Consider the following 26,596-nt stretch of genomic DNA (forward strand, 5'->3'; position numbering starts at 1 on the left):
CACCCTTGCTTGGTGTCCAACCCTGCCTCTGTGAAGCAACACATTATCCTATGTGAAGAATGCTATATAAATACAAGTTGTTGTTGTAAGCAGCTGTCCCTCTGAGGAAAAAGTGCATATTCCATTTCAATCAAACAGAAACCATAGGTATGTATAACGCTAAGTAGTTTGTTTCAGAGACTGTGAAACATATCGTTGGGTTTCTCCCTATGTCGGTGGACTATATATGGCAATATTTTTTTCCTTCCCTTCTTAGGCGTTTTGTTCGACCCTGAGCTGTCCTTTCTCCCTCACATCCGCACCACAACTGGCACCGCCTTCCATCACCTCCGGAATATCGCCAGACTACGGCACTACCTCACCCCTCACGCCGCTGAAACCCTGGTTCACGCCTTTGTCACCTCAAGGCTGGACTATGGGAACTCTCTCCTCGCCGGCCTTCCCGCCACCTCCCTCCACAAGCTGCAGGTCATTCAGAACTCTGCAGCTCATGTACTGTCCCGCACCAGGCTTCGCGATCACATCACTCCCACCCTCGCTCGCCTCCACTGGCTCCCCATCCCCCAGAGGATTGATTTCAAGATCCTCATCCTCACCTACAAGGCCATTCACGGCCTTGCTCCCTCCTACCTCTCCAACCTACTATCCCCCTACCTACCTGCCAGTACCCTCCGTTCCTCTGGCTCCGGTCTGCTCCACGTCCCCCGCCCCAACCGCCCTACCATCGGTGGTCGGGCCTTCAGCCTCTCAGCCCCAGGCTCTGGAACTCCATCCCCCAGTGCCTTCGCCTTGCTTCCTCCTTTCCTCCTTCAAGGCCGGTCTCAAACCTTTCTCTTTGACCGTGCCTTCAGCTCCCCTCTCGACTCTCTTCCTCCTCCTCGCTCCCTCCCTTCCCTCCCTCACCCTGACCATTTCCCCCCTCCTCTCTCCCTCCCTTCCCTCCCCTCACCCTGACCATTTCCCCCCTGCTCGGGTCATGACCCAACTGTGCAGCGCCTTGGGACGTCCTCCTGACGTGAAAGGCGCTCTATAAATGGAATCTTGTTGTTGTTGTTGTTGTTAGATGTTCTGCAGAATTGGACTAGATTATGAGGTGTTTCTCTCTTTCTCGTCCCTTTCTCTCTCTCCCCCTTCCCTTGTGCCAAATGCTTCCTTTTACTTGTAGCTTAGTGGTTAGAGTGCTCGCTTTGTAAGTGAGAGGACCCAGGTTCGATACCTGGGCGGGTAAAGTCAGGGCGAAACCTTAGGCAAGTTTCCTTACTCCACACACACAAGCCTCTGTTTACCTACCAGTAAGTAGGAGCCCGCTTGTTAGTCGATTGGCAGATTGCTTTCCGGGGCCTAATAATCCCTTCTCTCTCTCTGATACACACACTCTCTCTGCCACATTCTCTCTCTAGTTCATGTTTTTAAGAAGCGACATGAATTTTTTTTTATATAAAAAAAATTGCAAATTGACATTTATTTACACAGCACCTCTCATGTCAGAAGGATGCCCCAAGGCACCTGAGCTCTGGGTTGGAGCTGAGTGTGTATGGAGGGGGTTTAGTCACCAGAAACAACTATGTGTAAATGCCTTGCACCTCTGTATCTTGTCCCACTCTCACACTCTCTCTCCACACTCTGAGGTGGGTTCAGTGCACTTGTTCAGTCCAGTCAATTAATGTGCAACCCTGCAACGTAGTGGTTAGAGCATTCGCCTCGCAAGCGAGACGGCCTGGATTCGATTCCCAGGCAGGGCAAAACCTTTGTCAAGTTTCCTTACTCTACACACGTCTCTGTTACCCTAGCAGTAAGTAGGAACCCGCTTGTTAGTCAATTGGCAGATCACTTTTCCGGGGGTAATAATCCCTCAAAAAAATAAAGAATACTAATAATTTGGTCACTCAATCCACCCATGACTGGTTGTGGGACACTGCTCTGCACAATTGACTGCTGTGTTTCACCCACAAAACACAGTCAATCGACTTTACTGTGAAGCACTTTGAGACATCTCAAAGACGTGATAAGGCAATACATCAAATGCCAGGGCTATTACTATTGTTGCAAGCCTCTGTCAATACAATCTTCATGAATTGTAGCCTGCATGTTTTTGGAATACTCTGTCCAAAGTACAAAGTTGTGCAGAAACTGAAAAACAGCACTATGCTCAGTCCATCGGGTCACATTTTCTCAAATACCGTACCATTGACCATGAACGTGGTGGGTGGTGTGGTGGTGGGGGGGGGGTGTGGTGGTGGGGGTGTGGGTGTGGTTGCATGAAAGTGAAACGAACCAATCTGTGCTCTGATTTGACAATTGCTACCGTCCCGCCTCCACCGTTCCCTTTTGACGGACACCACAGGGAGCCAATCACAGCCACCGATTTCGAAATGCGCGCTTATTCTGCGCCAATCAGAAAGAGAAACCGGGATCAAACGAACCAATCCAATGTCGGCGTTTCCGCCCCGACCGTTGCGCCGGTGGGCCGCTCGTGATCGATAAGCTCTCATTGACTTGCCGAGGAGCCAATCACATTTACCTTATCGTGCATTACCACAAACTCGAAGGTAGTTCAACGACAGACAACGAAGAAGCTGTTTTGGAAGTAACAACCGCCAGTGGGCCTGGAGAGGCGCCGAGAGTCGCTCGCTCCCTCCCTCTCTCTCTGAGTTGCAACCCCGAGTTAGTCATTACCGGGTGTGACGGTTTGTCGTTACCCACCCCCCTCCTTCTTTCACCCCCGCCCCCCGCCGTTTCTGACAGCCTCACCTCAGCGACATTGCAGCTGCCACTCCACAAAATGGCTGACCCCGGCCGTTCCCCCCCCACTCTCCCTCTCGGTTGGGGCCACGAGAGGAAAAGACGGCCGCGAAGTCGAGCTCAGCCGCGACCGCGCTCGGGCTCGAGACGTACATATTTAAAACTTAACGACAAATAGTTCCTGTGAGGGGGGAGGTTGTCAGGCAGCTTCTAGACGCTTCTGCGGAACGAAGGCGACTGCAGTTCCCAGGGGGCACCGCGCGCCGTTGCCTGGCGCCCGTTGCCGAGGAAACGGCGCTTTGCTGATTGCCTTCTCGGGGACTGTGAATTGTCCCCAAGGAATCCATTACCCGCCTCAGGAATTGCTCATTCTGTCTCTTTTTGTTTCTTTATTTCTTTTTTTTTTAAGAAAAGAAAAGGACACCGAGAGGTAAAGGGGGTCACTTTTAACCTGTTGTTTCTTTTATTTTTTTCCGGGCCTTCAGCCCCGAGGCTCTGGAACTCCATCCCCCAGTGCCTTCGCCGCCTCCTCCCTCTCCTCCTTCAAGGCCGGTCTCAAGACCTTTCTCTTTGACCGAGCCTTCAGCTCCCCTCTCAACTCTCTACCCCCCTCCTCGCCCCCTCCCCTCCCTCCCCTCACCCTGACCACTTCCCCCCCAATGCTCGGGTCCCGACCCAACTGTCCAGCGCCTTGGGACGTCCTCCCGACGTGAAAGGCGCTCTATAAATGAAATGTTGTTGTGTTGACCACCACGTTGTTTCTTCCGCGTCGGGAGGACGTCCCGACAAGTATCGGCCTCCCCCAACTCCTCCCTTCCGCAGGCCGCTCAGAATTCCGCAGCCCCGCGTCCTCTTCCCGCACCAGGCGGCGTGACCCCATCAGCCCCCACCCCCCCCCCCCCATTCCTCGCCCGACTCCACTGGCTTCCCATCACGCAAGACGATTCAGCTCAAGATTCTGTTCCTCACCTTGAAAGTCTCCATGGTCATCCCCCCACCCCCCCCCCACCCCCGTGACCTCCTAACCCCCTTATCATCCTGCTTGCTCAGCGGGCTCCAGCCTGCTTCATGTCCCACCTCTGCCTCGACCCCCCCCCTTGCCTCCTTCCAGACCCTCTTCAACCATGCTTTCAATCTCCCTGCTTTCCCCCCTGCCCTCCACCCTCACCGATCCCGTCCCCCAGGTCGGGTCCGAAACTTTCTCTGTCCATTGCCTTGGGACGTCCTCCCGACGTGAAATGCGCTATACAAATATCATTTTGTTGTTGTATTTTATTGTTGTATTGTAAAGTGTATTTGTGGGTGAATGCAGCAGCCGTGTTGTGCACAGCAATGTCTCACAAACAGCCATGGAGAGAGTGACGAATTTTATCTGGGGGATTGTTGGCCAGAACCTCTTCTCTTTTCGATTAGTGCCATGGGGCCCTCGTGCCCTCCGTTCCTCCATCGGTGGAGTTCTGTAGCTTAGTGGTTAGAGCACTCGACTCGCAAGCAAGAGGACCTAAACTTAATTCCCAGATAGGAAGTTTCCTTACTCCACACACCTCTGGTTATCTAAGTAGGAACCTGGTTGTTAATTGATTGGCGGATTGCTTTTCTGGGTTTAATAATCCCATCAAAAAAAAGTTTTAAAAAATAATAATTTGGTCACTATCTATGACTGCACGTCGGACACTGCTGTGTGCAATTCACTGCCATGGTTCACCCACAGAATATGTGGTGAATTCGCTTCACAGTATATTCTGAAGCGCTGCGAGACATCTCAAAGACGTGATAAGATGCTACATCAAATGTGAGGATTATTATTATTGTTGGCTGTGCTGTCAGCCACTACGTCCAAGACTCTGGAACACTCTCCCTCAATCGCTCCCCCTGCCCCTTCCTTCAGGTTCACCTTTGTCTTCCACCATGCTTATGGTCCCTCCCCCTGGCTTGGTGTCGTACTCTGCCACCGTTAAGCGCTCTGGGATGCTATCCTCCGTGAGAGCTTTATATAAATGCAAGTTGTTGGGGCTTTAAGGTCCATCTGAACAGGCAGACGGGACCTCAGTTTAACATCTCATCCAGGAAGGCACCTGCAACGATGTTACACACACCCAGCATTGTATTTCAGTGTCATCTTACGCCAGGGTGATCCAACTGGCGTCCTACAGGCTGTATCCACCCCAGGGATGAATTCATCCAGCCCGTAAAGCATTTCCGACTTCAGACTGCCCACTCCCTCCCTTCCTGGAAAACTGTCGGCTCATGGCAGCAGCAGACTGCAGTTATGGGCAGCATATTTCCAGATCCCGTAGCTCAATGTCCTACAGAAGGGAGATTTTCCCCTCTGTCCTTGCCAACTAATCCCAAAATAGCATGTGTCATTTATTTCCTGGCTATTTGTTGTACAACTATTTTACAGTAAAATCCTGAATTGTATTTGAGATGTTTTGTTATAAGGTGCTATATCAAATTATTGTTGTATAATAAAGACTTTATAAAATCTGTTGTCTTGACCGTTTTTTCGGCCAGAGTTGGAAGATTATAGACATCTTCTATAAAAATGGTTATTCTTATAGCTGTTGCTTTGTGAAAATTAACCGCTACATTTGCCTACAAAATACAGTCACCACATTTCACCGTAAAGTCACGTTAAGCATTTTGAGCTGTTGTAGAGTCCTGTAGCATAGTGGTTACTGCGCTCACCTCGCAAGTGAGAGGATCTGGGTTCATTCCCCGGGTGGGACGAAATCTTAGGCAAGTTTCCTCTGTTTACCTAGCAGTTATTGGTCGATCTCTTTCTGGGAGTAATAATCTCTCCAAATAAAAGTGGACACTCAATCCATGACTCTTTGTGGACCATTGCTGTGGGCAATTGGCTGCCGCATTTCGCCCACAAATAGAGTCAATCCATATTCTGTAAAGGACTTTGAGATGTCTCATCAATGTGATAAGGTCTAAGAGGTGTGGAGGCATTTGAGATAAACAAGAATCTTGCGGTCGACCAATTGGTGCTTGGGTTCTAGTGGAGCTTGGCTCAACATCTTGGCCTCAATCACCCTTCCTGGTAACATGTTCCGATTGCTAATTACCTGCTGGGTAAAGAAATACTTCCTGGTGTCTGTTGTGAAATTGCCCTTTGCAATTCTGAACTTGTGTCCTCTTATTCTAACACTGCAGAGTCACATCCAGAATCCATCTAATTCCTTTTTGAGTGAGAATGGTCATGTGTCCCTAGTACAGAACTTGAGACAAATTATAGATCAATAGAAAGAAAAAAAAATAAGAAACTCAGTTTATGGGCTGAAAGCTAACATGATGAAGTAACAATGCCTTGATGACATTTTAAAATCACTGAAATATAATATTGGACTGTTTCTTCTGTGTTCACATTTTGCCTCTTGGTGTAGTTTCTCATACAAAATGGAAGAAGAGGATGATTTGAAGCTTCAATTGGAGCCGATTCCGGAACCGGTATCAGATGCGGTGCCAGTATCAGAGGTTGTGATGTACATGTCACCGTCAGAGACAGTAGTAGAGGAGGTTGATCCTGCAGAGCTGGAGTTAAGAGAATGGTTGAAGAAAATCAAACCACGTATTCCAGCCTTGGAAGTGTAAGTATATTCAACTTTTCTTTCTCAAATTTGTATCTTATTTCCTGAATACTTTACACCCAAGACTAATTTAAGAGAAAGTAACAGAAATATTAAGCACTCTGCATTGTCAGTGTAAGTTCTCACCTCCATTGGTGGTTTTCAGATATTTCTTAATGTTTGGAAAGCCAACATAACATGTTTATGAGGCCCGCTGTTTGCACTATGTACCTCAATCTGCTGCTTTAGCCGCATAACAGGAAAAAAAATTCATGTGCATGGCTGCTTCAGATTCGTCAATAGTGAACTTATTACGGCTGTGTCCCGTGTTTGGTAGCTTAATCCAACTTTGGAAGGAACCAAATTGATGTGTATTAGCTCTCACTGGATAACAATTATCAGAAGATAAAATTGATACGTGTTTATAAAACTAACATAACCAAAGAATATTTTAGTTTATGTTACTTGAACCCTGAATGAATAGTAACTGTTTCAGGCAGAGATAGAACATTTTGTCAAAACCCAAACGATTCCTTTTATTTTTCACAAGTGGTCATTCTTTATGTGTGAACCTGGACATTGATTGTTGGCAGACAATCTTGCTATGGTTTCAGGAGCAAAAGGTCAGAGGCTAGATGAAAAAGATGATTTCACTTGTATAATTCCATGGAATGAAAATTTGGTCTTTGCCAACACTGTTTTTNACACCAATTACCTGTTGATGAAAATTGCATTGGGTTGGAATGTTACATTACACGAAATGTAACTTTGTAGTTCTTCTATGCACTACCCCACCATAAGTTCCTTTTTCAATCTTGCAGAAATCCAAAGTTGCCAAATATCGACACCTCAGGGTACCCGTCATCCTACAGAGAAAACTCTCGCAACGAAGAGATCATGTTGAGATTTGCAGAAAACTTCAACCGACAATATTCCTACCTGTTCCCGGACAGAAAAATTTTACTTCTCAGTCCGCTAAATGAATGTGGCATCAAGGTAGAACCTTATGTAGTTACCTTACCTTGTGTATGTAATAATAAATGATAATAATCCTTGCATTTGATATAGCGCCTTATCACATTGTTGAGACATCTCAAAGCGCTTCACGGAATATATTGTAATGGATTGACTGTATTTTGTGGACGAAACATGGCAGCCAATTGCGCATGGCCATATCCCACAAACAATTTGAATGACCAAATTTTTTAAAAAAACAGGATTTTGTATCAAAACAGGATTTTGTATCAGAACCTAATTGATCCTTTTATTTCATCCAACACCCACTACCAAACTAAGAGTGCTTCCAAACCAATGGGAAGAGGAGGACGTGAAAAGAAGATGGGGAGGGAAGACGAGTCCAGGGCGGGGGAGAGAAGAGACTGGAACAGCTGGGGGAGGAAAGAAGAGATTGGAACAGCTGGGGGAGGAAAGAAGAGGCAGAGCTGGGGGGGCCGGGGAAATAGAGAATCTGTCCCTTCAGATATTGAATTTGCTTTAGCACCATGATCTTGGACATAGATTATGTAGAATATTACAGCACGGAAACAGTCCATTTAGCCCAACTAGTACTCCACACAATCATAGCCTCCTCTTCCAGCAGATAATTACCCACTCATTTCCTTCCTTTTCACCAGCACCTATTCTTCCCCATAGCATATCTTCTCAATTTATTGTCTTAAAGGAGAATTTCTGATTTTCATAACCTTACATAATCCAAGGATTGGAAGATGGACTCAAAAACATTTCTTGGTCACACCTGGATACAGAACCAAGTAACTAGCTATTTGTGGGTGTATGACAGGTAAAGACTGAATTTGACCTGGTTGTGATCCCTTTCTTTCCTCAAGAAACTTGCTACTCGCTACCAATGCCGGACGAATAATCAAATTCCTGGAGGGTGGCTGAATGAGTGGGAGTCTGTGTGGCTATAGGAGAGGAGTGGAGAAGATTGTGGAAAATATATAATAAATAATCCTTGCATTTGATATAGCGCTTTTCACGTCGGGAGGACGTCACAAAGCGCTTCGCAGAACACACTAAAGTGAATTGACTGTATAATTGTGGGCGAACGCAGCAGCCAATTGCGCACAGCATTGTCCCACAAACAGTCGTAGATTGAAAATGACCAATTTTATTATTGTTTTTAGTTTTGGAGGGATTATTATTAGGAGTGTGGAGTAAGGAAACTTGCCCAAGGTTTTGCCCTGACCTGCCTGGAATTGAACTCAGGTCTCTCGCTTGCAAAGCGGGTGCTCTAACCACTGAGCTACAGGACTCCACTTACAGTTAAAAAAAAAGTGATTTTTTGTTTTGTCAACAGAAATTTGTGAGCACCACTATTCGTCCAACACTGCTGACTTATCAGGAGCTCTACGGGTGGTCTGGTTGTGCTCAGTTTGTTGCTGATTATTTTGTGATGGAACCTTTAATTCCTTACGTTGACGTGGTAAGAATTCTTCAAAAATTACTGAAACAGATAGCCTTGCACTGTCAACATCACAACAGCACATTAATTGCACGACTCATACACACTGTACCATTATAGTCTACCTCACCAAGTGCCAATGTTTCGTCAGCTCTTACCACTCATCTCCTGTTAAGCCTGTAAGCCAATGCCCTAAAGGATAGGGTGGTCCCAGCTAGACAAGCAGTGTCCATCCCAAAGGCTCTCTGATTCTCTTCCTTGCTCACCTCGTGCAAAGTTCATCTCAAGATCAACCTCTTTGACTGCACTTTTGTTCATTTTTCCCTTCTGATTCTCCCCCTCCCCCTGAATTATTTTTCTAAGATTTTGTAGAGCAAAGAATTTAGGCAGAATTTAGTCTCTCTTTGGCCCAGATGTGCTGACATGCCAAGCAAAAATGGTTCAGCTGCTCAGTTAGAACTGAATTCAGGAAGCATTTCTTCACACAATGGGTTGTGAAGATGTGGATTGCTCTGCCCCAGAAAGCTGTTGAGGTAGAATCAAGAGAGATGGTTAAAAGAGAGATTGACAGATACTTGGGTAGTAGAGGTATTAAGGGCATGACAAAATGACCATTGGGATTAAAACATCTGCCAAGATTTAATAGATTAGTAGAAGAGGCTCAATGGGCTGAATGCCCTCCTCTGGTTCTTGTTTTCCTCTGTTCTTATGGAGGAACTTGCTGAGCTGATATGGGAAGGCGATTGATTGAGGGATACACGTAGGTACATTCAAATTAAATTGACAAACTTGTAATCATCAAGTCAGACTTTAACCTGTTCTTTCTTGTCTTCTCTGACAGCCACAGTTCTTGTATTCCCCAACCACCTTTTTAAGGCGTCAGAAGGGAAACTGCTTTGATTTCAGCATCATGCTCTGCTCCTTACTGATTGGCACAGGGCACGATGCATACTGTGTCAGCGGCTATGCCATCAAGGAGATATGTATGATGGACGAGTCAAAAGAAATATGTCCACTGCTACAGGAAAAGCCCGAAGTAAGGAGGAAGACGTACGCCAGTGAATAACTGAACAAGTGCCTCGTTATAGCAGCAGATTGCAAGAATTTGTTTTGTTTCTGCAAATTTATCTCCCTTTATTTTTGGTTCCTCCCCCATGGTGTGCTGCTGGTTACTGGCAGGATTCTCCATTGCTAGTTCTGAGTTGCCGATTAATCAATCCATTGTGAGCTTCTGCTTTTTCAATTCCAATGGGTTTTGCAATGTATTTTCTATAATTTCAGACTCATTTATTCCTAAATCTGAAATTATGGAATATGAGAATTCCATCATTCCCATGTGGGATGCACAGTGTGGGAACACTCTGTTGCAAACTGTTGTTGAAACAGAAATTTAAGAAAAAAGAGAATTAGAAGTAATTCATCTTATCTACTCACATGCTTTGGAACTCCATCTTGGAGTCCTTCCAACGTGTTTCCCCCACCCCTCACCTCTTTCAAGGTCCATCTCAACACTTTCCTCTTTGCCTTTGGTCACCTCCCCCACACCCCCACAACACACCCCACCCCAGCCTGATTGGCTCCTACATGAGTGGCAAGCCAGGACTGTCATCCACCTTGGGACCTCCTCATGTGAAAGTGGCCATAAATGTAAATTTGTATTTTATTGTAGATAGATGCTTGAAGAGAAGGAATATGGAAAGCAAGGCAGAAGGGTATTGGTGAGATTAGGTGCCTCATGGACTATTTCGGACAAATTTGATGGCTGAATGTCTGTTCTGAGTTGTAACATTCTACCGATTTTCAAAAAATAAATCTTGGTGATTGTTTTAGGAAGTATACATTTGAACAACCATATGAGTGAAGATTGGAGGGGAAGTGTGTCCCGGTAATTAATTGTTTCTGAAAAGTTCACCGGGTTCAGGGGAGTTAAGGTGGGCGCTGTTCACCAGATATTGCACAGTTTTGGTTACAGACTTGTATAGGGAAATGAAAGTCAGCACAGAGGTGGAACAATTTTAAATATAATATATATTTCCAACCCAAAGGTAAAGCAAAAAATAATTAAACCTCCTTCAAAGAAGTATGCTGTGAAGCCACCCCGAGACCTGAGAAGCAGATTTGAGTTGGGCCAGGAGGCTAAGAAGGTGGCAGACATGAAGGCAGAGGAAGAAAAGAAGAAGCGAGAGCTGGCGGAGAAGTTGGCTGTGAGCCCCATACTTTATAATTCTTCTAACTTTATATTTATTATGTTATTGGAAAATATACATCTTGCAAAAACAATGTAGAGTATTAGAGGCCGCCATGCGATAGCCCTGTGAATATTGTATTTGTGTAATCCCTGTGTAGACTGGGAAAATCCCAGATTCCGCGTCTGTGCCATGTTAGCTGATCTCAACCAAGACAACCAGTTAGGTTACTACAGTTGGTCGCAGCACTCCTGAAATGAGGGTCAGGGGGTAGAACTAGCCAGAGTTCGTTCCCACTCCGAAATGCTATGCCAGTGATCCCTCCTGCCGAAAAGTCCATTCGATATTGGGTGAGAACAGCATTGGATTCAAGTGTGATCACCCCCTAGTCAAATATTCAACTTATGTTCAACGTAGAAGGGTCACTTGGATGAGGTATGGGAGTGTGGCTGGTGCCTGTGAAACTATACCTCCGCTTTCAAAAGAGAGATGATGTGAATCCAACAAGTATTTTGTCAATGTTTTGAAGTTTCTTTATTGGGTGATGTGTACTGCTGAGTGTTGGAGCAGTAACACTAATTATAGAGTGAGAAGGTTGATTGCTGCTCCACTCAGTTCCCTCATGGGGGAATGCTGAACAGAAGGCGCAGTATCATGTAATCAGCGACTGGAACACTTTACCAGGGTGGATGGTAACGGTCTAGATTAGTACAGGGAACAGCTTGATGCTGTAACAAGGAAACAGTATGATTGCACGGAATAAACAAAACAGGCCTTTTTTGTCCATTTTGTTTGTCTGCAGCAGAGACAATCAAGAAGCTGGGCACACATCCTCGTGCCCCCTGGTGGCTACCTTCAGGAAATCTTGCATGTCATTTGGAAATGAGCTAAACAGCTTTCATGGGAGCTTATTGTACAGGGCAGGTGGGTTGAACCGGAGGGTCAATGTAACCCAGAACCAAAAACTTGGATTGAAGTATTGATACTAAATGCTTATTATTTATGTCCAGATTTTTTCTTCTGATTAACTGCTGTATTTGGCTACATAACAATCTTTTCTTTGGTTTTTATGTAAAAATAAACATGTCAAATGCATTATGAAACATAATTATAATTCTGTAATATTAATAATTTTCCTTGCATTTGATATAGCACCTTTCACGTCAGGAGGAGATCTTAATAGGATTTACTGTAGAGTGTAATGGTTGTGTATTTTGTTGGTGAATAACTGGTTAGAAATTAAGTGGAAGTTGTTATATAAGCCAATGTGGCACCTAATCGTTATTAAATTGATTTCTTTTTGACTGCTGATAGATACTTTGACAGAACTATGTACGAATGTTTTAAAGAAATCAATTTAAATTTTTCAGAAGTTCTGAGAAAAGTATTCAGCAGGAAATAATTAAATTAAAAGTATTTATTATTTAATTTTAACACCTCCAGGAAGAAGAAAGAAAATCTCGCGAAATGCTGCATGGCTTGCGGATACACAGCTGGGTCTTAGTGCTAGCAGGGAAGAGGGAGGTGCCTGAAAACTTCTTCATTGATCCTTTCACTGGGAACAGCTACAAAACTACCAATGACCGATTCCTGGGCATTGAAAGTGTCTGGAACCATAAGAATTATTGGGTGAACATGCAGGACTGCAGAAATGGCTGCAAGGTAGTCTCATTTGAGCTTCCCTATCTGAGCTGTACAGTACATCTGGTAAAGAATCAAGTTGTGCTAATTTCTATTTTCTGACTATTGAAGAGCACCAACCACTCCCTGATCAAATATAACATGGATCAGCGTCAGCTATGTATAATAGCTTGGTTCAGGTGGCACCACTCTCACTAAGTCAGAAGGTTGTGGATTCAAGCCCCACTGGGACTTTGAGCTCACATTGTCTAGGTTGACAGTTGAATGCAGTGCGGAGAGTATGCGGCATTGTGGACGTGACATTAAACCGAGATTCCATCTGCTTCAAAGGCTCTATGAGCGTTTGTTGGAGGTCTCGATCAATGGTTCATTAGATTAATTTCCTAGTAAATGTAACACATTATTTCTAGCAAATGTAAAAATTTTTTGGGGGAATGTAACACATTTAAGAGGTAATGCAGGAACTTTTTTTAATTCCTAGGACTTAACTTTTGATCTTGGCGATCCTGTGAAATGGGAGTATGTCCTTATCGACCCTGACATGACAACATTGAACATTCCTGATTCTGATGAATTCCTCGTTCAAGACGAAGATGAAGAAGATGTAAGATCTGATAAATTAATCGCATAGTTACTCCAGTCAGCTCCACTTTGTGCTGCTACCTATCCAAGATAATTCTTTCACTCATCACAGCATCTCTGCAGACAAATCTTTTACCATTTAGAACTCATCATTTTTTACTCCCTATTGAAAAGCTAAATTTCTGGTCCATTTACTGTTTCAGTCGTTTCCTAAATATTAACCTAATTTAAAAGTTTTGTTAGATCTGACAAATGTCTTCTACAAACTTGAGTAGATTATGTCCATAGGGCTGGCTGGCATCAACTCGTTTGGTTACCCCCTCAAGAAATTTCCACCAGTGCCCCTGAGCCAGAGAGGGAATGATCAGGAAGATTTCTATCTGCTCCGGATCACCATTGTGACTCAAAGAATAAGATCATTAGTGAGTTACTGGACGGCTGCCAACAGAGGAAAATAACCAACAAAAGTACACCTTCTGTCTTTCCAAATTGGGAATAGTATGAATGGTTATTAGTCTTTGAACAAAGTGCATTTGGTCTGCAATAATCACCCGCAGAGTCTGCAGAGAGATTCACTTTGATCGCAGTGATTCAGTTTGTTGAAAAAAATTAATTTACGTCTTTGCAACCTGGAGCAGGTAACCTTTGGGATGGAATGAGACACTTTTTGCATAGTTTTAGCAAGAACTCCTACAACACTTTCATTTTAACTCATTGAGTTCCAAAGATGCCAATTTGACACCAATTTCAAAAGGGTATTTGAAAAATACTGGATTCCAAGGGTTAAAACTCAGTGTTTCTCAGGTTTAGTTCAGGATTCACATGGGACTTTATGTTTCAGGAGGAAAAAGAAGAGGAAAAGCCCTTTTACATGCCACCAACATGGGTACAGAAAGTGTACATTTCACCTCAAGGTAAAATGTCATTCTTTACATCCGTGATCTCTGAAAAAAGATAATTCATTAAAAAAAATGTTCTCTTGGAAATAGAGGATTTCAATAGTGCCTTAGACAACAAAATGGCCTCAATGAGCTTTATGTTAATTGTTGTCAAGTATAATAACTAGTTTTTGTAGGAAAATGTTGCAAACAATTTGCGCACAGTAAGGACTCTAAGGTATAAATTATCAATTTATTTGAAGGACATCTACCTTGTCTTCAAACAGTGTCATGGGAGCTTCAAGATCCACCTGGGAGATGGGCTTCAGTTTAACAACTCTCCTGAAAGACGGGCATGGAGCACTGGGGTGTCAGCCCTAGACTATGAGCCCAAGTCCTGAAAAGGGACTTAGACCTTCTGACACAAAGGTTCAATATAGTTCCAACTGAGCCAAGCTGATATGTCAGAGAAGACCTGTCAGATTGAAGTTAATTTACAAAAAAAAACCTCACCCTGCACTGTCTTGCCTTCTGTTTCTTCCTCCTCCTGTACTGTGAAAAGAGTCCGCTCCACTTGGTAAAGATGGGTAACTCTCTCTCTCCCACAGTCAGCCACTCGGGTTACTATCTGCAATGGCAGGAGCCACTTATTTTTAAAATAATAAAGGGATTCAAAAGAGTAGATACAGAGAAACTATTTCTTCTGGTAGGGGAATCCAGAACAAGGGGGCATAATCTTAAATTTAGAGCTAGGCCATTCAGGAGTGAAATTAGGAGGCAGGTTTTCACCCAAAGGGTAGTGGAAATCTGGAACTTTTACCTCCAAAAGGCTACAGATGTTGGATCCATTTACATCTTCAAGACTGAGGTGGCTAGCTATTTGTTAGGGCATTAAGGGATATGGGGCAAGGGTGGGTAATTGGACTAGAGGTACAGATCGGCCATAATCTTATAGAATGGTGGAACAGGCTTGAGGGGCTGAGTGGCCTACTCCTTTTTCTATGATCCGGTAGTTGCTAAGGATGCAGTGGACGAGGAGACATGCTTGCTATATTTCCCCTCAGTTCCAGCACACACTGATGTAAAGGCCGGCATTATTTCCACTCACCATGCTGCGTCCACCCAAACGTCGGCTCCTGGCATTGCCATGGCAGAACGTTCGCCAGGAAGGGAGGGAGCAGAAGTTAGAATGTTGGAAATGGTCTTGGGCCGGATGACAACAATAAGATTATATTTGTACAGCGCATTTCACGTCGGGAGGACGTCCCAAGTACAGCATTTCAGACCTGAGCTGGGGTTGTGAGGGAGGGGAAGGTGGATGGCCGATGGCATGGTCGAAGAAGAGGGTCTTGAGGCGGGACTTGAAAGAGGCTAAGGAGGGGGCGAGGCGGAGTGTCTGGGGATGGAATTCCAGAGGTTGGGGGCAGAGTGGCTGAAGGTTCTCCCGCCAATGGTGGGCCGGGTGCGGCAGGGGACGTGGAGCAGGCCAGAGCCAGCTGAGTGGACGGAACGGGTTGGTAGGATAAAATCACCTGTCGGGCCAGATGCGACCTGCGGGCCGCCTGTTGGATCACGCTAATCTAAGTTGACACTCTGATAAGGCTCTGGGAATATGTTGGCCTTTGGATGAGATGTTAAACTGAGGTCCCATTTGCCTGTTCAATTAGACTTTAAAGAACCCATGGCACTATTCGAAATATGAAGCGAATTTCTCTTGGTGTCCTGGCAAACAATCCCCAAACGAAAATTGGTTGTTCACTTCACTGGCTGTTTTGGGACATTGTTGTGTGCAGGTTGGTTACTGTGTTTACCTATAAAATATACAGTCACTACACTGTATAATATTTCTTGAGATATCCTCCTGGCATACTATATCAAATGCAAGGATTATTATTTTACAAAAATGTATGGATTCTGCTTCAACATTGGTTTGTGACAGGAAAATTGACATTCCAACCATCTTCTGTGCGGAGAAATGTTTTCTGGTTCTCCATTTAATTAGTTTTGTGATTATCTTAAACTTGTGCCGTCTCTTTACAAACTCAATGACCGGTGGAAATTTCTTACATTTATCCTCTTGCATCTTTTCATAATCTTGAATTTCATAATCAGGTCACCCCTTAACAATCTCGACTCAAGTCAAAACAAGCTTTCTAACTGATGTTTATCCACTCTGCAGACGTTGAGAGACGCCACCCTGGTGGAAAGAAGACTATTCTTTACAAGAACGCCAAGTTGGAAAAATTTTCACAGTATTTGATGCCAGACGGGGTGGTGACAAGATTGATTGAATACCAGGACGATGAATGTAAGTAAGATCTCTCTGGTTCTATCCTATTTTAACCCTTTTTATCAAACACTAACCATTTGCTATTCTCAATTTGTTGGTGTGTAACCTACAAGCCTTTTCAAGCTAAAGAATTAAAATTTCTCAATGGTCTTAGCCGATAAAATTGTGATCTTCAGCCTTGATATTCTGGAAGGATGCATGGATAAAGCCAGGGTGACACCCAAATAGCGACATCACTGATAATCAGAGATGGAACAACATTGATATTACATAGAATGTTAGGGGATGGAAACAGACTATTCAACCCAGCTAGCTTATGCTCTACATGAATATCACCCCTCCTAATGCCCTCCCCCATTCCCCTATATTTCCTTCCCCAGATTCAAAATGTTTTTTTGATCACAGATGAAGACCCCAAGAAAGTGAAAGAGTGGTTCAAGAACAGAGCTGATTACGTGGAACTAATTGAACGTGACTTGGTTACCGGAACCATTACAGAGTACTTCAGACCAGGTCGCCACCTAGCAGTTAGAGGTAAGTCTATTGCCAAGAGAAGAAAGAGGTTACGTTTGTGAGAACAGTGTTTTATGAAGTGAGTTAAACTGCTGTCAGACCACAGGGTGATGCTGTTAAACTTTAAGACCTTTTTTCCACTGGAGCAGAGGAGATTGGAGGAATATGATTGAAATAATTCCCTTTAGCTGGGGAATTGGTGACCACAGGTTGCAGTCTCAGGATTGTTAGTGGAGGTTTTAGAGGAGAGATTAGAAAGAATTTCTTCACTCGGGGATTTTAGATCTTGGCATCCATTACCACAAGTGGATGGATTAATGGATAAATTCAAAAGGAACCTGGATGAACATCTGAGCAGTGAAATATTTGAGGTTATTGCGAAAGAGCTGGAAAATGGTATTAATAAAGAGGATAATTTAATAATGCAGGTTGCAGTGGTTGATGGTCTGAACAGTCTCCTATGCTGAACGTTTCCGTTTCTCTGTTGAAGAATAGCCTCAACTTGTATGGTGTGTGTAAGCTGCCTTCCACAACAACCACCAATTGGCTGTTTGGGGGCCATTTTTATTTGCAAATTGACCGCCACATTCAGCTACAAAATACAAAATCACAACACTCAACTGTAAATTCTGTGACGCATTTTAAGAGACGTGATAAGACTCGGATTATTATATGTTGTTACAACAAGAACAACAAAATTATATTTGTATAGCGCCTTTCACGTTGGGAGGACATCCCAAAGTGCTGGAATAATGCATTTCAACAGACTGACCTGGTAAATTTTTGACTTTTTCCCATTCTATGTGCTGGATTAGCTGACACATTCTGTGAGTACTGGCTGCCCTTTGGTGGCTTTTTTCTCCTACATTTTTCCGAGGCGATGAGGCCACTTTTAACTCTCCTGTGGTGCCCTTTTTTCAAGACTATATGTGACTCTGCTCCCCTAACCTCTGGTTCCATCTGAGATCAGCACACTCAGCACAGAGTGGCATTCAAACCTGTGATCTTTTGGTCTGTGTGGCCAAATGCCTCATGGATAGTATGAATGTATTTCTTCATATCTCTACCAGCCCACGCCTTCAGGGTAGCACAGACGCATATTCATTGTGTTTATGTTAAGACAAAAAATAACCTTCATCTGTAATCCAATGAAGTATTCAGGTCTACTCTGCTTCACATTTGTGGCATTGTTTGACCAAAGAATCACAAAATAAACTCAGATGATAAAGACCTTTCAGCCTAGTTAGTCTAATATTTACAGATTCCTCAGCTGTTAAAAAGCACCAGATATAAATAGTTGATATTTAATATATAAAGTTATTTAATATATAATAGTTATCCTTAATATTTAATACCGAGCTTGTTTGGATCCTTGGGCTGATAGAGCTATGAAGAAATAAATGATAGATTTGAAGTGGACGAAGAAGAAAGAACTTGCATTTTTATATTGCCTTGTAGATCAAAACGTCTCAAAGCATTTCGTAAGACTTATTGTGCAGTGTAGTGATACATTTTGCAGGAAACCACAGCAGCCACAGCAGCACCACAAGGTGCCATAATAGCTATGTGGTGATTTTATCTGGAATGTTGACAAGTACACTTCTTTCTTCTTCCCAATCATGTTATAGGATGTCCTGAGTATAGGCAGAAGGAACCTTGGGTTTAACAATAATATAATAATAATCCTTGCATTTGAAATAGCGCTTTTCACGTCTTCTAGACGTCCCAAAGTGCTTCACAGAATATACTGTAAAGTGAATTGACTGTATATTTGTGGGCGAACGTGGCAGCCAATTGCACACAGCAATGTCCCACAAACAGTCATGGATTGAAAATGACCAATTTATTATTGTTTTGTTTTTTTTGGAGGGATTATTATTAGGCTCTGTGTGGAGTAAGGAAACTTGCCCAAGGTTTCGCCCTGACCTGCCTGGAATTGAACTCAGGTCTCTCGCTTGCAAAGCGAGTGCTCTAACCACTGAGCTACAGGACTGCACGATAATGGAAGGTTTAATGGAAGGCAGGCAGTTCTGACAATACAGTGAGTGTTCTTAACTCAGCCAGGTTAACACCTAGTTGCAGAGTTTTTGCAGAAATGGGGATTAGCTAGTAGCATGGTCACAATAGAATTGCGCAGTCCTTTGACCCGTGGCTTACTTACCGCCCCCCTCCTCACAGCACTGTTAAACAACAACAATAACTTGAATTTATATAGTGCCTTTCAATATAGGGCAGCGTCTTGGAGTGCTTAACAGTGGTGGAGCCTGACGCCAAACGGAGGGAGGAGGTGACCATAAGCACGGTCTAAGAGGAAGGTCTTCAGTTGTAATCTAAAAGAGGGGAAGGAACAGGCAAGATGGAGGGATTGAGGGAGAGTGTATTAAATATTAAGGATAACTAGCTTTATATATTAAATATCAGCTATTTATATCTGGTGCTTTTTAACCAAAGCTTTGGGGTGAGGTGGCTGAAAGCCAGTCTCCAATGATGGAGCAGAGGGGATAAGGCACAAGCAGGTGGCCAGAGCCAGCCAAACAGAGGCAACAGGTAGCAGAGTGGGGAGGAAGCAGATCGGAAAGGTATGGAGGTGCCAGGGCGTGAAGGGATTTGCAAACAAGTGAGAGGATCTTGAGGCCATGATCTGTTCTGTGATAGGGAGCCAGTAGAGCCTGTCTAGGACTAAACTACACTAACTCAGAGTTTGTTTCTTACAGAGCACGTTTACAAAAGTCGGGAGCCTGAGACTGAGAGGACAATGGAGTTTTGCGACATGGTTCGGTTCGACGGGTTGATGAACAGAGTGGAAACTCCAATGATGATGGTTGAGACATTCAAAGACAGACCGGATTTCCTGATTTACCGAAAGGTCATATTTGGGAAGCGTCCAAAGAGAGTGGCTCTGCCAGGGGCTATAACTTTGAATAATCGTCCCATTGTGGTACAGTATCCTTTCCCCCTTCTCTTAGTTCCAACTATCCTTAAGATTCATCTTGCAGCATAGTTCCAGAGATGCTGTGAGTGTTCCAGATGTTATTTCTGACGTGAAGGGCGCCCTGGATATCAGTTTGGCTGAGTCAATAATTATCTCACTCTGGATCAGAAGGCTACACTTCAAAGCCCCATATTGAGACTTGGCTGACACTCGCTGTACTAGGAGTGCACTGCATTGTTGGAGGTTCTATCCTTTGGGACATTAACTTAAGAACCCATCTGCCTGTTCAGGTGGATGTTCCAAACTCTCATACAATAATTCAAAAAGAGAAGGGTGTTTCTCCCAGTGTCCCAGCCAACAATCTCCTGCATAAATGGCTTGTTTGCCTCACTTGCCTTCAGAAATACAGTCGCTATATTTTAAAGTGCTATTAAAAAAACAAGTCCTTCTTCTTTTAGACTATTGTGGAACGTTTTTCCAGAAACCGAAAGAAGCTGGCCATTGAAGATGTGGCTGAACAAATGTTCTTGATCTCTGAGGAGCATATCCAGCTCAGGTACCATCGAGACGATGACCGGATCACAGCAGTGAAGCGAGAATTTATTGTGCCACCAAACTTTTTGGAAAAGGAAGACCTGGATATCAGTATGAAACAAATTACAGTTACCTTCGAGGTAGGATGGCAGCGTGTGTGCAGAGTACATGAATGACACATGATCAGAATTTAACACCAATTCCTGTACTGATGCTGCCATTGGGTTCAGCTGGAACCTCCATAATGGTAACCACATAACTCTTCAGACCATACAGTTGTGACCCTGGGCACAGCTGATGAGGTAGGTTTTCAGATGGCATTTAAAGATAGATAAATAATAAAAATAATCCTTGCATTTAATATAGTGCCAGAGTAAAGTCCAAAAGCAGTAATGAACAGTAATAGAATAACGCTTGCATTTGACATAGCACCTTATCATGTTGTTGAGACATCTCATAAAGTGATTCACAGGATATAACAACAACGAATTGCATTTCCATAGCGCCTTTCAGTTGGGAGGATGCCCCAACAAGCTGGAAATACTGTAAATTGATTGGACTGTGCATTCTGTGGGCGATTGCTGCAGCCAATTACGATTTTTTTAGATGGAGGGGTTGGGGGGGGAGATGGAGGGATAGAAGACGGGAGTTCCAGCAAATGGAGGTGTAGTTTCTGAAGTATCGGCCATCATGGTGGGATGGAGCAGTGAGGGATGTACAGCAAGCCCAAGTTTCCACACAGAGTGAAAAAATGGGATTAGAAAAGATCAATGATACAGAGAGGTGCTAGGGCATGCAGGAATTTCTGGATGAGTGTGAAGATCTTGAAATTGAGCCTTTGGGAAATGGGTAATCAGTGGAGCCTTGCAAGGACTGGGATCAGGAGCATACACAGCTTGGTGTGGGTGAGGATGGTAGAAAAAGATTGTTCAGTTTCCCCAACAAATGGGGCTTTGACGCACAGGGTTGCAGACATGTCTGCATCTCTAGCTATCATTGGTGAACTATCAGTGTTGCCTTGGATTACTGCAGGTCTGTTTTCTTGGAGCCAGAGTGATTCTCAGAGAGACTGTATCCTACCTTCTTCCAACAACAAGATTTCATTTATAGAGTGCCTTTCACATCGGGAGGACGTCCCAAGGCGCTGGAAAGTTGGGTGAGGACCCGAGCAGGGGGGAAATAGTCAGGGTGAGGGGAGGGAAGGGAGCGAGCGAGGAGGGGGTAGAGATCAAGAGGGGAGCTGAAGGCATGGTCAAAGAGGAAGGTCTTGAGACCGGCCTTGAAGGAGGAAAGGGAGGAAGCAAGGCGAAGGCCTGGGGGATGGAGTTCCAGAGCTTCCCTCTCTGAAATGAGGAGCTTTAGGACAAATTGTGTTGATTTTTGCAACTTCAAAACACTGAGTCTGCCCACTGGGATTCAAACCCAGGTCCTCGATTTTCAATTCAACCAAAATTTCTGGACTGGGGATGCACTGCAATTGTCAAGTTCTCAGGTTATTTTGTGCCCTGCAGGTTGATCCACTGAAGAAGCCAAGTAAGAACGTGGTGTTGTACCAAATGCTGGTTGAGCTGCTGAAAACTCAAGCCAAATCCATGCAAAGCGTCCGAGACTCTGAGCATGAGGTACAACTGAAGTGTGTGTTTATTTCAATTTTGACAAGAAGCTTTGAGATTCCAGATTATCCTGTAAACATCTACTTAGAAGCAGTTTTCTGCATAGAATGAGGATCTTTGGCGTACTGTGGCTGCCTGTTTTTCCAAATCATCTTTGAATTATTAATCCCACTTTTCATCTCTTTATTTGTTATCCTTAATGATTTTGATAGCCTGTATTTGCTTACGTGACTTCAGTCATTGCACTTCAAACCATAGGTATGTGAGAAGAGGAAAGTCTTCAGATGCAATCTGAAAATGGTTAAAGAGGGGCAAGGGAGTTGGGATTGAGGCAGAGAGTGCCAGAGATTTGGGGTATCCTGCTGAAAGCACGGCTACTGATGGAGCAGAGGGGTCAGAGATGCACAAAAGGCCGTAGCAAATGGGCGGGTACAGAAGTGGGGTATGAGCAGGCTGGGGAGGTCGGGAGGTGCTAGGGAGTGAAGTGATTTGTAGATGTTGAGGATCGTAAAATTGGTCGATTCTGTGGCAAGCAGCCAATGGAGCCTGGCAAGGACAGGGAGGTGGGGGGTTTGTTATGGGTGAGGAAACAAATGGAGGAGTTCTAAATTAATTGACATGGTGAATGGTGGAGCTGAGGAGAACCAGCTAGGTGACCCTATAACCCAGTGACCTCTCTTTTTCCCTCGCCAACCCACTGCACTAGTGTGCCTTGTCACTTCGCAAGCTACATGGTAACTCATCGCTCATTGTCACGACCTAACAGTTGTGATGAATGAATGATGAATTCAACCACTATGCCCCAAATCTCTGGAACATCAATCCTTACTTCAATCTTTGTCTTGCTCCCGCTTTGCCTGTCTCTAAATTACACCTGAAGACTTTCCTTTTCGACTGTGCCTTCCGTAACCTCTCCTACCTTTCCAGCTTGGTGTCAAACCCACACGGCTGTTGAGCATTCCGAGACCCTATTCGCAGGAAAGGCGCTGTATAAGTTGTTGTTGTGGTTCCACCTCAAATTCAGACTTGATTGTTCTAATTATTTTTTAAGGTCCGTCACATTCTCCATGAGAGAATAATGGAGGACGAGGCAAATGAACTGACCATCTCAGTCTATGACACAGAGAGAAATGAAAAAGCTAAGAAACACAGGGAAGAAGAGGTGAGCCATTGTAAATTTCTGCTACCTGCTCTTTCATACAGCTGGAACTCCAAATATCTCCAAATATTCCTAGCTGAACACATACCCTGAAAGCTATACTGTTACTATTATAAATTGATAATTGAAGTGGTACCAAGGAGTAACAACATGCTGATCTGATGCTGTTTCTGCAGTTTCTGTCTTCTTGTGTAGGCCTTCATGACATCCTCCTGACATGAAAGTTGACGTAAAACAAATGTAAAAGAATGAATTTGTTGTTGTAGGCGCGGTTTGAGGCAGACCAACGGAGACGGCGAGCAGAGCTGGAGCTTGATTACTTGGCGCCCTTCCTCGCCAGGATTGGAGAACCTGAAACACTTACGAAACAGGAAACCCTTAAGCTACGGGAGGACTGCCTGTCAGACATGAAACAAAGGCTGATTGACAAGGCCAACCTGATCCAGGGCCGCTTTGAGAAGGTATAGAGTCACCTGGCTGAATGTTAGCTCGGGAACATAATAAATGAGATAGATAATAATTATAATAAAAGATAATAGAGGAATGAAGTATCTGAGCATGGGGTGAAGTGAAGCTATCTATTAAAAACAAATTATTCCCATTTGAGTATCCTAAGATGAGTAGAGGAGCAAAGAGATCTGGGGATTCAGATCCACAAATCTCTAAAAATTAATAGTAATAATAATAATCCTTGCATTTGTTATAGTGCATTACCACGCAGTTGAGACGTCTCAAACACTTTGCAGAATATATTATAAAGTGAATTGACTGTGTAACTTGTGGGCAAAACGCAATAAAATAAAAATGAAATAGCCACACAGGTAGATAAAGTCATTAAAAAGGGCAATGGGGTTTTGGGCTTTATATGCAGAGGGAGAGCATATAAATGTGAGGAGGGAATGTAGAATTTATGTAGAATCTTGGTTAGACCCCATTTGGCTACTGTGTCCAATTCTTGGGGCATCTGTAACCAGGGGACACAAGTGTAAGACAGTGACTAAGAGGGTCTAGAAGAGAATTTAAGAGGAACATCTTCATAGTGAGAAAGGGTGAAGCTCATTCCTTGGATTGGGTGAAGCTTGTACCAGAACATTAAAAATCAGATAGAAAAGGCCTATTTGGCCTTTGAAAATGTGTCCCCCACAATGGCTCTTTACTGTTTTATTGTCTCTGTTTTAGGAGGCTCTAGACTTGCAGAATAAGCAGCAATGGTACCAGCAAAACCAGATTTCGATGACAAAAGAAGATGAAGAGTCCTACCTGATGTACTGCTCCCAGGCCATGTTCCGCATCCATATCCTCGAACTGCGTCTTAACAGGTAACACCTCTCGCTTTTTCTTTGCTCTCTGGAGATTTGCTGTTATCACTCATATTTTCTCTTCCACTGGTCCCATTATCAAGTCACCATTATATCTGTGTGAACCTTGACAATGGATGTCAACCAAAGGGGTTATTATAGAACCCGATCCTGTCCATACATAAGCACTTTCCAGCAGACGGGCTCCAGGTTCTGATTAGAAATCCGGGTGCTATGGTCAATCGTCATGACCAATGCCAGCCTGGCTGAGATCAGCTAACTCGGTATTAATGGGGACATCGATCTAACGGGGACATCGATCTGGGGCAGCCTTTCTGATTCAGCTGCTAACTGAATAAAATTGCTGAGGCAATAGGGGGGGAAGATAAAATGATTACATTTATATGTTGCACTTTTATGTATTATAATTATACATCACTGAACATATGAAATTTAACATTTGCTGTACATCCCCAGCAAAAGATGACATCCCTCTCATTTTATAAAATCTGTTTTATGTAGCGCTGGGGGAGTAGGCCATTTTTTGGATGAATTATTAAGCCAAGGTCGCATCTGCACATTCAGGTGGACATTGAAGATCATGCAGCGCTATTCAAAAAGAGGGAGTTTCTCCCAGTGTTGTGGGCAATGATCCTACAGATAAAACATTTCTGTGATCCTTTATGAGACATTTTGATGTATCAAATGTAGGAATTATTGTCCTCGAAGTAGGGAGAGGAAGGAACACATACCTCTTACTTCTGAAGCATATTACAAGGTTTGATCCACAGTCAGTATTGCTAAATGAATAATATTTTAAAAGATGTCAACTCAATGCCCTGACTGTCTATAGACCTAATTTGTCAAAATGATGAAAATGATTAGGATGGCAGCTCTCCTGACCATTTGCATGAACTGGACCCAGACTGTCCCAAACTCATTGCAGTGGGCATAGAAAGGAGAACTTAATCTCCTCAGTTCTGTGCTGGGAACCAAAGTAACTGAAATGAAAGGCCGATGTCCAATCCATTTGAAAATCCAGTCCTGCCCCAAACTTCAAAAGTCGAAATAAGTCACATTTAAATAAGATTTAAATAAGATCATTTTTTATGTTATATTATCAATGGCTAAGTTTAAAAAAAAAACTCCTCTTGTACTGAGGTTTTATTCATCTCAAAGCATTGAGTTTGATACCATAACTCTGATGCATTTGACAGGCACAAGGAGAATGCTCCATTGATGTACTTAGCCCTGGAAGATAAGCTTCGCAGGGACGTGCGTTTGGCCAAACTATTAAGAAACTGTTGAACGAGTTCAGCCACACCTTAACTGCTTTACAGTTTTAGCAAAACTTTTCGACCTGATGAGTATACATTCAAAATGAATAACAAAACATTATTAATATGTAGATTGGAACAGTTTTGCAGCTTTGAATTTTGTATTTCTGTACACTGGAATTTCATAGCGTAAGTGTTGAATGTTAGCTGCAAACTTTGCATGAATGCTGTCCATATGTCAATTATTTCTTGTTCATTTCAACCTCCACATATTGCTGTCACCCAGACAAAAGTCAATACGCATGATATATTGGTGGACTGGCACAAAGAAATCCACACACATTTCCCCTGTGACTAAAGGAATGTCACCCAATGGCAACATTAGCAGGATTTGGGTTATTTTTCTTTCCTAAGCAAATCGCACAAATTCTAGATTTATTTTGTATTTATAAACATTCCTTTCCTATAAATTAGTGCCTTTGGTAGTTTACAGATCTGTTATTCCTGTAATAACCTTATAAAAATGTTTTGAGAGATTTACAGTGTTGTACATTTGTTTAGTCATCATGTTTTGGCCTCACAGCCACAATGACAGAGCCAAAGTATAACAGAGAAGTGAGGTAGGTCAGCAAGGCAGGAATACCTGAACTCAGCTGCAGCTTGGTCTCGTTCCCAAGGCCTCTCAAGTGAATATGTGGATTTAGAAGTGTTGAGTGAGTCTCAACTTGTAATATAATTTATAATAATCCGTGCACTCTCTCTACCAAGTCAGAAAGTCACTACACTTTAGTGTCCTGTGAAGCGCTTTGAGATGACCTCCTGACGTGAAAGGCGATGTCAGATGTATAGATTGTTATTAAAAAAAATGTGGTTACTCAATCCACGATGTCGCTGTGTGCAATTGGCTGCTGCATTTAGCCCACAAAACAGTCACTACACTTTACAGTATAT

The 26,596-nt window shown here is 43.5% G+C and overlaps 1 protein-coding gene and 1 non-coding gene across 3 annotated transcripts; both read left to right on the forward strand.

Annotated features, from left to right (window-relative positions):
- Nucleotides 1-1,155: 1,155 nt before the first annotated feature.
- trnat-ugu lies at nucleotides 1,156-1,229 on the forward strand. Its single transcript has one exon. It is a non-coding gene; the product is annotated as a tRNA-Thr (tRNA).
- A 1,241-nt stretch (nucleotides 1,230-2,470) lies between these two features.
- On the forward strand, nucleotides 2,471-26,409 carry ccdc135 (coiled-coil domain containing 135). 2 transcript variants are annotated; one of them, XM_007907051.2, is made up of 18 exons: nucleotides 2,471-2,549; nucleotides 6,135-6,338; nucleotides 7,139-7,313; nucleotides 8,638-8,763; nucleotides 9,584-9,778; nucleotides 10,788-10,946; nucleotides 12,372-12,590; nucleotides 13,051-13,173; nucleotides 13,993-14,065; nucleotides 16,209-16,337; nucleotides 16,725-16,853; nucleotides 19,547-19,770; nucleotides 20,223-20,438; nucleotides 21,810-21,920; nucleotides 22,963-23,073; nucleotides 23,337-23,531; nucleotides 24,250-24,389; nucleotides 25,586-26,409. In XM_007907051.2, the coding sequence occupies exons 2-18, from the start codon at nucleotides 6,148-6,150 to the stop codon at nucleotides 25,674-25,676; spliced, it is 2,607 nt and encodes an 868-aa protein (XP_007905242.1). In that variant the 5' UTR covers nucleotides 2,471-2,549; nucleotides 6,135-6,147; the 3' UTR covers nucleotides 25,677-26,409. The 2 variants fall into 2 exon arrangements, with proteins under 2 accessions (XP_007905242.1, XP_007905243.1); XM_007907052.2 differs by lacking the exons at nucleotides 2,471-2,549; nucleotides 6,135-6,338; nucleotides 7,139-7,313 and adding an exon at nucleotides 8,066-8,118.
- Nucleotides 26,410-26,596: the final 187 nt, after the last annotated feature.

The sequence above is a fragment of the Callorhinchus milii genome, unplaced genomic scaffold (assembly GCF_018977255.1).
Source record: "Callorhinchus milii isolate IMCB2004 unplaced genomic scaffold, IMCB_Cmil_1.0 Scaffold9, whole genome shotgun sequence".
Classification (NCBI taxonomy): Eukaryota; Metazoa; Chordata; class Chondrichthyes; order Chimaeriformes; family Callorhinchidae; genus Callorhinchus; species Callorhinchus milii.